General features: G+C 43.0%; 1 protein-coding gene across 3 annotated transcripts in view; it reads left to right on the top strand.

Annotated features, from left to right (window-relative positions):
• The window catches only part of zdhhc14 (zDHHC palmitoyltransferase 14), a 242,312-nt gene extending 240,777 nt beyond the window's left edge, over nucleotides 1-1,535 (top strand). For 2 of the 3 annotated variants that reach the window (XM_080200322.1, XM_080200320.1), the window contains one exon: nucleotides 288-1,535. In XM_080200322.1, coding sequence (XP_080056448.1) covers nucleotides 288-689 — 402 coding nt within the window. In that variant the 3' untranslated portion in view covers nucleotides 690-1,535. The remainder of the gene's footprint in view (nucleotides 1-287) is intronic. The other variant, XM_080200321.1, reaches the window with a different exon arrangement.
• The last annotated feature ends 11,371 nt before the right edge of the window (nucleotides 1,536-12,906 follow it).

Raw genomic sequence — 12,906 nt, 5'->3', positions numbered from 1 at the left:
CTACAAAGCATCGCGGTTCTTGTTCCACAGCACATCCTCATGTTTGAGTGCAACATATTGGATTAATTGCTTTCAGATTTTAAAACAAAGGGAAATGGTTGTTTAAAAAAAAGTCCAAGGTTGTGCATGTTTACCCAATTTTGCAATGTAATTGTGCTTCATATGTATTCAGCATAATTACTAATTTTCTCCCCATTCTTTTCCTCCATCCTTTTCTCACAATGTCTCTATTATACATCTTCCATATTTCTGATGCTCCGTACGTCTGTTCTCCATTTATGCTGCAGTGTGATCAGGACCAATGCATTCAGAGCACTAAATTCGTTTTGCAGGCTGCAGCCACGCCGCTGTTACAGAGTGAGTCCAGTCCAACCAATGAAGAGCCCCATCTCCCTGGGAAAATGACAATTTCCTCTCCATGTGCCACGTTGACACTTGGACAGCCAACACCTCCACCATCTACAGCAAACCTTGCAACAGAAACCATATTAACAGATACAATGCCACTAAAGGAAGCATGTGAAGGTCACCACTTTCTTACGCCAGAAGAGGCCCCGTCACCTCCAGGAATGCTCACCCCAGGTACCCCTCTCAACCACAGTCATACGATGCATGTCCTGAATGCAGTCACCCAGGATTCAATGCACGAGGACTCGGTTCGTGGCCTTGTCAAACTCAGTTCAGTTTGACATCTTGTGCCAATTTTAATATTTCCCAGTTCCAGATGTTTGGTGGAAATATCAAGAATCGTATCAGGAAATGCCACTATAATCCCATCACAAATTGACATGAAATCACTGATGATCACTTCTATCCTGTAATGGAAAATATGTGCCATAATGTGAAGAAGAAAAGACCCATGCTCACAAGTTATTCAGACTAAGGAGCAACACTTCACTGATGTTTGCTTTTATCTGTGGAGCCATGGGAAAAGACTTTCAACTGCACTCAGATATTGTACAACAGTGTAATTTCTATTGTGCTATATTGTGAAAATGTGGGACACAGTGGAGATTGGTAGGAAAACTCATGACCTATCAGGCTGTTGAATTAAAAATTGAGAAGACTGAATGAATTGTTAAACACAGCATGAAAAACCTTTATCATCTAAACATGAGTGTCTCAACTCTTGACTAGGTGGTTTGGAGTGAGTAATTGCAAGGTGTTGCTGAAGCCTGTTTGAACTGTAATCTAGGATACTGTGCCATATTGTAAACAAGTGTTACAGATCAGTGTAAAAATAATGAATACATTGGAGATTTTTGTTTTCCAATGAATATATATAAGGGCAAAAGAAATGCAAAGAACTGAACAAATGCAATCTATTAGCCTTCATTGTATTAGTTTTATTTTTTTGGTTGGTAGGACCTAGAATATTGAGGGCCGCTATTGTCTCACAGCATATCATTTATCTCTTTGTGAAGTGTTTGAGAAGGAGATGTTTGTGCCATGTCACCATTTAAATCTGGTGATATTTATTTCCTGTGGACATTAATAAATTGATTTCACCTTTTATTCTTTAAATCCTTGGTACTTGTGTATAATGGAATTATTAGGCTCATCCAAAATGCAAACTGCAATTCAGTTTTGTTAAGCAAAATCTTGCACTACATTCATTTTTTTGTTCATCTCAATCTTTACTTGTTAAACTCAATCATACAGTACAGAAGAGTGTTATTCGGCCCATTGTGATTGTGTTGACTCTTTGAAAAAGCTATCAAATTATTCCCACTTCCCTGCTCTTTGCCCATAGCCTGCAAATTATGTTTCAAATATTTTTAATATTTATAATCTTGAGATTTACCATTAAATCTGCTTTGATCACCATTTCAGGCAGTGCACTCCAGATCATTACTCACTCTGGAAATTCTCAACTTTCCTGCTGATTCTTTTATGTATAGTCTTAAACCTGTGATCTCTGGTTACCAGTCCTCTTGCCAGTGTAAACTTATTTACTCAATCAAATCTATTCATAATTCTGAACTCCTATTAAATCTCCCCTTTATCTTTGCTGTAAGGAGAAAACCCTCCACCCTCAACCTTCCACTTAAGTCTCTGAAGCTTTCTACCATTCCAATAAATCTACTCTGCACCCTCCAAGGCGTTGAAATCCTTCCTGAAGTGTGATTCCCAGAAGAGGGAATCTCAAGTAGATGTTTCCTCCAACTAATTCACTCACCATCTGTCAGAGGCAAAGTCTGACAGATACATCACTCAGGACTTGGTCAGCTTAGACAGTAGCGGAGCTGTCAAGCTACTGTCGATGCTGAGTAATCATCAGAGTATATTCTGCACCCAGAATATACCCTGGCTCCAGCTAAACCATAACCAGTTTTTATAAAGGCTACTTATTATTCCCCTGCTCCTATACTCTGTGCCTGTGTTTATAACGCCTAACACAAGGGAATGATAGAATAATAGTTATGTTATTGGATTAGTTTTCCATAAGAACGATCCAGAGACATGAATTCTCACTATTTCACTGGGGAATATAAAATGAGCTAGTTGAATAAATCTATTATTAATACATCAGTATTAGTGCCAAAATAACAAATAGATTGTCAGCCTAACATGATTCGATAAATAAATACAATGAGTACAAAACGAAGTGGCTGAGAAATCCAATCAGTTGAATCAAATCACAACCAAGTACAATAAGAACAAAATACTTCTAAGATACTTGGCATCAACCTAAGCACTGGGTTTTGATCAGATAAAAGTACACGTGTCTCATGGACTAGTCAAGCAACTAACTAACATAGTTATACTCACCCTAGATCCAATGTCTCAGATTCCTTTGCCATCATAGCAGCAGGACAGAATGACGAGAGATGGAACCCAGTGGTATGAGATCAGGAGCAATCCTGGAAGTCTTCAACGTGACTCTGGGCCCCCTAAAATCTTAAGGCATCAAATCAAGTACAGACAGGGAATCTCCTGCTGTCTACCATCAAGCCCAGTTAATAACTCAGTACTCCTTAACATTGAACAAGTATTGGTGAAATAAGGGTGCAGAATATACTCTGATGATTACTCAGCATCGACAGTAGCTTGACAGCTCCGCTACTGTCTGAGCTGACCAAGTCCTGAGTGATGTATCTGCCAGACTTTGCCTCTGACAGATGGTGAGTGAATTAGCTGGAGGAAACATCTACTTGACCTCATCCTCACCAATCTACCTATCACAAATTCACCTCTCCGTGACTATATTGCTAGGAGTAGCCACTGTACAGTCCTTGTGAAGGTTATGATGGAGCTGTATAAAACACTCGTTAGGCCACAGCAAGAGTACTGCATACAATTCTCATCACCACACTATAGGAAGAATGTGATCGCGCTAGAAAGGGTGTGAGGGGACTCACCAAGATGTTGCCTGGACTGAAGCGTTTCAGTTATGAAGAAAGACAGGTTCAGACGAGAATCAGAACAGATCTTGCACCTCAAAACTGGGCATAAGCTCATAAGAACTAGGAGCAGGAGTGGGCCATCTGGCCATGATTCAATAAAATCATGGCTGATCTTTTTGTGGACTCAGCTCCACTTATCTGTCTGCTCATCATAGCCCTTAATTCCTTTACTGTTCAAAAATGTATCTATCCTTGCCTTAAAAACATTCAATGAGGTAGCCTCAACTGCTTCACTGGGCTGAGAAATCCACAGATTCACAACTCTTTATGTGAAGATGTTCCTCCTCAACTCAGTCCTAAATCTGCTCCCCCTTATTTTGAGGCTATGCCCCCTAGTTCTAGTTTCACCCGCCAGTGGAAACAATTTCCCTGCTTCTATCTTATCATTAAGCTACAGCTGGCGTACTGTGTGCAGTTCTGGTCACTACATTATAGGAAGGATGTGATTGCACCGGAGAGGGTGCAGAGGAATTTCACCAGGATGTTGCCTGGACTGAAGCGTTTCAGCTAGGAGAGGCTGGTTAGGCTGGGGTTGTTTTCCTTGGAATAGAGAGGACTGAGATGGGACCTGATTGATATGTACAAAATTATTAGGGTAGATAGGAAGAAACTTTTCCCCTAGTAGAGGGGTCTAAAACCAAGGGTCATAGATTTACAGTAAAAGAGAAGAGATTTAGAGCAGATTTGAAGAATATCTTTTTCACCCAGAGGGTGGTGGGAAGCTAGAACTCACAATCTGAAAGGATTGGAGAAGCAGAAACCCTCAAAACATTTAAAAAGGATTTAGAGGAACATTGAAATATCATAACATACAAAGCTATGAAGATGGGATTAGGATGGGTGCTTGATGGCTGGCATAAATATGATGGGCTGAAGGACCTGGTTCTGTACTGTAAAACTCTATGACTATGAACATTGCCCTTATTGTCGCCAATACTTGTTCAATGTTGAGGAGTACTGAGTTATTAACTGGGCTTGATGGTAGACAGCAGGAGATTCCCTTGTCTATACTTGATTTGATGCCTTAACATTTAGGGGACCCAGAGTCACGTTGAAAACTTCCAGGATTGCTGCTGATCTCATACCACTGGGCTTCCACCTCATCAAGTGGCAGACAAATCCAAATTGGCTCCTTACCAACCCCTCAACAAAATGAGGGACAGTGCTACAAATGAGCTCATAGTCAACAGTAATCTAATCACTGAGGCACAGTTTGAATTCTGGAGCTCTTTTTCAAGCTTTCCTTTTAGTTCTATTGGGATACGCAAAATCTTCATGAAATTCAACGCAGGACTACATGCTAAACTGAATGGGGAGCAAGCAATTCACCATCCACCACCACTCCTCCATCTGGCTGAACTGGTTCTCTCACTCAACAATTTCTCCTTTAACTCTTCTCACTTCAGCTAAACAAAAGATGTGGTTATGGGCACCCACATGATTCCCAGTTATGCTTGTATCTTTATGGGTTATGTGGAGCATGCCCTGTTCTAGTCCTTCTCCAAACCCCTCTAGAACAAGGGGGCATGGCCTCAAAATAAGGGGAAGCAGATTTAGGACTGAATTAAGGAAGAATTTCCTCACACAAAGGGTTGTGAATCTGTGGAATTCTCTGCCCAGTGAAGCAGTTGAGGATACCTCACTGAATGTTTTTAAGGCAAGGATAGATAAATTTTTGAATAATAAAGAAATTAAGGGTTATGATGAACAAGCGGCTAAGTGGAGCTGAGTCCACGAAACGATTAGCCATGGTCTTATTGAATGGCAGAGCAGGCTCGAGGGTCAGATGGCCTATTCCTACTCCTAATGCTTACGTTCTTATGTTCTCTCTCAACTCCTTTATCGGTACTTTGACAACTGTTTCGGTACAACTTCAAGCTCTCATCTGGATCTAGAAAAATGTATCAATTTTGCTTCCAATTTCCACCCCTCAGTCACCTTCACGTGGTCCAGCTCTGACACTTCTCTTCCTTTCTTTGACCTGTCTGTCTATTTCTGGTGATAAACTGTCCACCAGTAATCAGTACAAGCTCAGCGACTCCCACAACTACCTTGACTACAGCTCTTCACATCTCACATCCTGTAAGGACTCCATCCCTTTCTCTCAGTTCCTTCACCTCCACCGCACCAGCTCTGATGATTCCTCTTTCTAAAATGGCGCTGCCGATATTTCTTTCTTCTTCCTCAGTCATGGTTTGCCTCCCACTGTGGTTGACAGGGCTCTCAACCACATCCAACCCATTCCCTGTGCCACTGTTCTTACCCTCTCCCCTCCCTCCCAGAGGGTCACAGGTGTCCTCCTTGTCCTCACTTTTCATCCCACCAGTCTTCACATTCAAAAGATCATCCTCCACCATTTCCACCCAGCACCTCGCCCTCTGTCCATGGCACCTTCCCATGCAATCATAGAAGGTTCAACATCTATCCTTTTACCTTCTCCCTGTTCACCATCCCAGGTCCTAAACACCCCTTTCAGGTGAAGTATTGCTTCACATGCACCCCCTTCAATCTGGTCTATCGTATTCGCTGCTCTCAACATAGTCCACTCTACATTGGGGAGACCGAATGCAGACTGAGTGACCACTTTGCTTAACATCTTTGGTCTGTTCGCAAGCAGGACCCAGACCTTCCTGTCGCTTGCCACTTCAGTGCACCACGCTGCTCTCCTTTCCACATGTCTGTCCTTGGCCTTTTGCAATGTTCCAATGAAGCCCACCGCAAACTGGAGGAACAGTACCTTATCTTCCGATTAGGCACTTTACAGCCTTCCGGATTGAAAATCGGGTTCACCAACTTCAGAGCATGAACTCTCCCTTCCACCATCACCCCATTTCCATTTATTATGTTTTGTTTCATCTCATTCATCCAGTTATCATCCTTGTTTCTCACTTCTATTTTTTCACCTCTCCATTCCAGATCTTCTCCTTGCTCTCCCACCACCACCACCACACCCCCCCCCCACCTCCCTTAAACCTGTTGGATTTTAACCTGGTGTTATGAAACTTCTTACTGAACCCACCCCAATCCAATGCCGGCATCTCCACATTGTAAAAACAATCAAGGGGGCATGCTTTGTGGCTGTCAAGAGGTCAGGATCTCGACAAGCCAGCAAAACCCGGCTGCACTGAGATTGGGGCACCATCAAGGCACCATCTTTAAAGGGTGCCATGTTCAGAACATGAATAAAACTCTCCCCTCACCGACCCCTCATAGGGATATGGGGGTAGGGCCTGGGTGGGATTTTGGTCAGTGCAGATGGGCCAAATGGCCTTGTTCTGTACTATAGGGTTTCTATCATGAAAAGTGCCGGATCAAAAATCATCTCCAGCACTTTCTGTTTTTGCACTCAATCTTCCTTTCTTCTGATATGATGATACTTTTCAAAGGGGGTGTACTACCTTCAACCCTCAATGTCACCTGATTCACCTCATTGTTTACTGAGATAAGAAAAGGCACTTCACAACTGCACAACCCCAGGATGGCAAAACCATCTGTGACATAGAATATACAGTCAAATTTTTCCCTTTGTGTCTTCCTTTGATTTGGATCATTCCTAGCTGTCAAATCCCAAATTCTCTTGTATGCTCTTAGCATGATGTTGCTCAGTTTCAGAGCATCTTTCCTTCATTAACCTTTTTCTCCAAATTTTTAGGGAAGATTTGCTTTAAGTGGAATAATGTTACTTTGTGCTTCAACTTTAGATTTATGCTTTTGCGTGTGAATCTGAAGGCCATGTGAATTTCTTTTCTCTGGGAACTGTCATATCCATGGATCATCCAGCTTAATCCCACTGTCCAGCCTAATCCCATTGACCGGCCTAATCCCACTGACTAGCCAAATCCCACTTTCCGACGTTTGGTCCATAAACCCTGCAGGTTATGGTGCTGGAGGTACATATCCAGATAGGAGCCAAGGGTTTCTGCCAGTACTACCCTTTCAGTGAGTTCCCACAACTCTCTGGATGATTTTCTTTCTCCCATCTCCCCTCTAATCTTTGAAGTAAATAGGCCCTTGCCATCCACTCTATCCAGGCCCCTCACAATTTTGTACATCTCAATCTCCCTCAGCTGCCTCAGTTCCTTAGAGAACAACACCATCTTATCCAACCTTTGTCATAGCCGTAATTTTCCGGACCTGGCAATGGTTCAGCAGGGTGCCCTGCTCCAACAGGTGTGGTTGCAGTGGGTCCTTACAGGGACTTGCCCAACTCCCTTGATAAGTGTGCATTGGGCAGATGCCTGCACCTTTCATGAGACCTCAGGGCATTGGAGGGTTCTCAAAGCTATGGTCACTCAATCAGGTTGAGTGAACAGAGGTAGTGAAGGGTCTTGTCCATTCTGGGAGATAGTAATTGGTTGGGCCTCAGTGAAAGGGTGCTCCAGGAATTGATGGGAAATGGGTCAGGGCATGGAGACAACTCCTCAAGGTTCACTCTTTATCTTTCTTCCCATGCAGTGAGTAGAGAAAGAGGGAGAGGGGGCCGGTAGAACTGACTGTTATCCTTCTTGCAATGAAAGAAGATTGATGATAATTGCAGTGATATATGGCTGTCCAATGTGTGGTGTCACCAGGGGCTGTGAGCTGTATTCTCCAGTTTCTTAACAGAGCTTCCCTCAACCATGATGACCACAGGAAGTCAACCTGGAAGTCACATGGCAGACTAATGGAAATGACTAAAGGAATCAATGCAATGAGGATCAGCTGTGGAACTTTGCTGGATGATATAAGCAGAAGTGAATCCTGCAAAAGGGCTGAAGCCAATTTAGGGAATGTGAGAATGGTGGGTTGGAGAATGAGGAATTTGTTGTGTGCATAACACTTTTGTTGCTGACCTCAGAAAGTACAAAATTGCTGATGTGGATTGAACTTTAGCCTCTCTGGTAATCTGAACTTTTCATTTGAATTTTGACTTTGCCTCTGCTTTGCTTTACTGAAAGACTGTCGCTGTTAGATACTGTGTTGAGTTTTCCCTGCGAAGTGGATTAATCCTCCAGGTTGTATATATAATACATGGGGATGGATTGTATGTAAAGTTAGGCTCAAAAGAGCTAGGTTCATTTCCTTTTTTTTTGCTTTGCTGAGTATCTGAGGAACTTTAAATAAACATTCATTTTTATTTTGTATTTGGGCAACTGTGTAAGTGTTGAACAAAGCAAACTCCACCCCACCTATCACAATCTCCAGCCCCTTGGGACATCACAAGAGACAGGAACAGAACCCTGAGGAGGAAGGTCTCAGAGGTACCTTCTTCTGTAGACAGTGCCTGACCTTCCTCTAGTTGGATGAGAACTAGGATCAGACGAGACTCCATGAGTATAGGAACATGACTCGTCATCCAAGAGTTGGCACCACATGGACTTGGAGGGCATCCACTGCCTGTGGCCTCGAAGGTCACAGCCACCCTCAATCTTTAAGCAAGTGACTGGTTTCAGAGCTCCACTGTTGACCTTTGTGGCATCTCACAGGCATCTGCACATAAGGCATCAGAGACATTGCAGATGCATCCTTGCTAGGGCACACAATTTCATTAATCTCAACCTGACCAGGCTAGCCAGGATGCATAAGCCAAGGAATTTGCCCACATAGCTGGCTTCCCACAAATACCTGTAAACCATTGACTGCACTTACGTGGCTCTCTGATTGCCCTGGCATCACGGAATCCTCTTTATCAAAATGTAGGGGCTTCCACTCCCTTAACATTCAGATCATCTGCAAACACACTCAGTGCATCCTCTGGGTATGTGCTCAGTTCCTGGGGTGCATACACAACAGCTTTATCCTTGGCTGAACACACGTGACCCCTGTGCAATCTTTCAACACACAACAGAGAGCCTATTATAAGATTTACCTAAGTTGGCTATTAACTTGGATGATGTTCAAATTATAGGGACCACAGAAGAGGCACACCCAACCAATCTAGAAGAAGATTTAAAAAGCTTCCAGAAAACTGAAGGAAGATCAAAGAGCGAGAAATGCATCTTTAAAGCAAATCGGGTGACTTACTTGGAGCTTAGAGTACATGCACAAGGGTCGCATCTGATGGAAGATAAGTTAGGAGCTGTTAATTTCCTGTTATTACATCTTTTATAATAGGCTCTAACATTTTCCCTACTACTGATACCAGGTTAACTGGTCAGTACAAAGAACAAAGAAAATTACAGAACAGGAACAACCCCTTCGGCCCTCCAAGCCTGCACTGACTGTGCTGCCTGACTTAACTAAAATTCCTTATCTTCTCCCGCCCTTCATTTTAAATAGCGGAGTTACGTTTGCCACCCTCAAATTTAATAGGTTTTTTGGTATCTAAGTGCCTGATTCAATTTGATTGGCTAAATTCAAAAACCTGTTTACTTGGTTAAAAACTGCTGCTTGGCCTTTTGATACTAATGTTTCCATTTGGGTTCTCTATGTAAGGACCAATACCTGACTGCTATTTGGAGTCTCATTCACTTGTGCAATTTTTCAATGCACGACGGAGAGCGTATTACAAAATTTACCTAAGTGGCTGTTTAATTAGATGATGTGCTAATCACGAGACCCACAGCAGAGGAACACTAAGCTAACCTCGAGATTTTAAAAAGATTCCAGAAAGCTGGAGTAAGATTAAAGAGAGAGAAATGCTCCTTTAAAGCAAACAAGGTGACTTATTTTGGGGTTTACAAAGAACAAAGAACAACCCAGCACGGGAAACAGGCCCTTCGGCCCAACGAGCCCGCGCCGCCGCATAGGGTTGCATCCAATAGAAGGAAAGTTAGGGCCATTAAAGAAGAACCAGCCGCAAAGAATGTGTCAGAGTTACAGGACGAGATTTTCCAATTGCGCTCGTCCCAAAACCTGAAAATCCCACCCAAGGTCAACCAATCTTTGCATGGCCTTTCCCCCTGCCTGCTACGATTCCCATGATAGACAAGACAGGAAAATTCTCCATAAAATCTTTTCTTGGAATAGCAGTCATTCTGGAAGTTTTATTCTCAACTTGTCTGCAATGTTGGCATCTCTACATGCATTATTTAAATAACATCAGAGATGGTGCTGGAAACACAGCAAAATAAAACCTTCAGACAAGCAGTCATCCTGTCTTTTAGTGTCTTTTGACCCTTCAAACATTCTCAATTGTGATGCATCTCCTGGTAGAATTTAAAGCTGTTTTGTCACATATAATGAAAGATGGGCTAGAGAGACCTTATAAACGCTTCAAAGACCCTAACTGCTGCAGAAAAGTCATTCTCACAGATCAAGCAGGCGAGATTGGCCATCAGTTTTGGGATAAAGAAATTCCACCAATATATTTGCAGACAACATTTCACCATAATTACTGATCATCAATCCCTGCTAGGCTTATTTAGAGAATGTAAATCCATTCCTCTAATGGTGTGTGCAAGGATATAGCATTGGGCTTTATTGTTGGCTACTTATGAACATACTTTCCAACAGAGTGGGGACACATATATCAGATGCAGATACCTGAGTCTTCCCCCACCACTGGAAAGTACGTCGCCCCCACCAGTACCTCAAGAAATTATGCTTGCCTTGAATTTCCTTGACACATTATCCATGTCATTGCAACAGATCTGGCAACTGGACTCAGAAGGATCCAATATTGGCCAGAGTTAAGCATATAGTCCTTCATGGCTGGCATTACGATAGAATGTCTGAACAACCTTTTCAAACAAGGAAGGATGAATTGAGCTGCGAAGGTGTCATCCTACTACGAAGAGGGAGGGTAGTTGTCCTCACACCTGGCAGTAAGTTATTATTGGATTTTTCTCCTGTTTCTTGCTACCCTCTCTCCCTCAAGACTGTTCTAAACTCATCTGAATTACAGGATCCCCCTTTTGTTCCCTCAAACCTATTCTTACTAAACTCCTAACACTCCCAACTTCCTATACTGGTCCCCAAGTTAATTGATATTGTTAACGGTCACCGTTCCACCTCCCACCCCCCCCCCCCGCCCCCCCCGCCCGCCCCTCCCTCACCCTCTATAACCATCAAAAGCTCTCTCCTCAAAAAAAAACTTTGACTTCTCCCCCAATTCCTATGAACTCCATATCCCTTTCTCCCCCAAGTGCTTGAAATTGTTTCCATCATAAATTATTCCAGATGCTGGAATTATGAAATAAATCAGTAAACGTAGGAAACTAAACAATTAAAGGATGTCATCACTCTGATACCTCCTCTAGACAGATCTTGTGTTTCTTTAATTATCCCTTTATCATTCCCTTTGGCCCTGCATCACCACCACTTTTGTCATGTAATTTTTCCTATGTACATCCTATCTCAGAGCTTTCTTTTTGTTATTTTTCCAACCTCTCCCCTTTCTCTTCCTTGAAACCTATTGAATTCCTAATTTTCCCATTTCTGATTAAAGTTCATGAAGTTGAAAGATTCTGTTTCTCTCTCCACTGACGATGCCTAACCTGCTGATTACCCTCTTGGAGGTTCCGGGAGTGGCCTAGTACTTCGTGTCGGTGTGTGTGCTTGATCCTGGACCGGTAGACGGGCACCGCAACAGCTCGGTGACTAGCACTGCTAGCTGTGCAGATACATGGATTTGGGCCTGTGTCTGTGGGAGTTTGTGCATTCTCCCTGTGGATGCGTGGGTTTCCTCCGGGCGCTCCGGTTTCCTCCCACACCCCAAAGATGTGCTCTTAGGCTGATTGGTTTTACCAAATTGACACTATTCTCCCCTGAATCTGGCTAAGTTAGGGGTTCTATTTGTAGACACGCAGGGTAGAATGGGTGTAGGGTGATGCGGCGGCGCGGGCTTGTTGGGCCGAAGGGCCTGTTTCCCGTGCTGGGTTGTTCTTTGTTCTTTGTTGTTCTTTGATTATTTCCATCCTCCCAAAGCATGCCCATCTATCCTGGAAACCTTCGTGTGAATCACTTCAGTCAGTTTTCTGCCACAGTACAGAAGCAGCTCCTAACAATGTAACAGCTGAAATCTTGTGTGACTGGGACCATGATAAACTATCTCTTCTCGTCCTCCTAGACTTGATCTTTGATCTTTGCCTGGAACCTTCCTGTTTTTCAATCATGTTCTGCTCTCCAGCACCATTATCTGAAAACACAGCATTTATGTACATGTTTGTTGCCGACACCTAGCTCTAACTTGTCCTTCCACTGTTTGATATCCTTCCTGACTGAAGAGAAATTTCTGCCAAGTAATTATTGGGTCAACTGAAGCCATTATCTTCAGTCCCTGTTCCATCCCTTTCCCTACCATTTGAGACTGAGCCAGATTATTCTCAACCTTAGGATCTTACTTCGTACTGGTGACCATATAATCATGCCCTACCCTCCACTGACTCAAGTGGAGTTCCAAGGTGGCTTACTTCCCACCTCTGTAACAACACAAAGCAGCCTTTATAAGCTCGCTCCCCTGTTGCTGAAATTCTTCCCCATCCCTTTATTAAATTTTATCTGCAGAATATTTTCTGTTTTTAATTCATTGCTGTTAATACCTCCCAAATCCATGCTCATCTGTCCTGGAGTTCTGTGT

Source organism: Carcharhinus amblyrhynchos, chromosome 12 (genome assembly GCF_965287045.1).
Source record: "Carcharhinus amblyrhynchos chromosome 12, sCarAmb.v2.hapA, whole genome shotgun sequence".
Lineage (NCBI taxonomy): Eukaryota > Metazoa > Chordata > Chondrichthyes > Carcharhiniformes > Carcharhinidae > Carcharhinus > Carcharhinus amblyrhynchos.
Note: the sequence above shows the minus strand (reverse complement) of the source record. Positions and strands in the feature narration are given on the sequence as shown.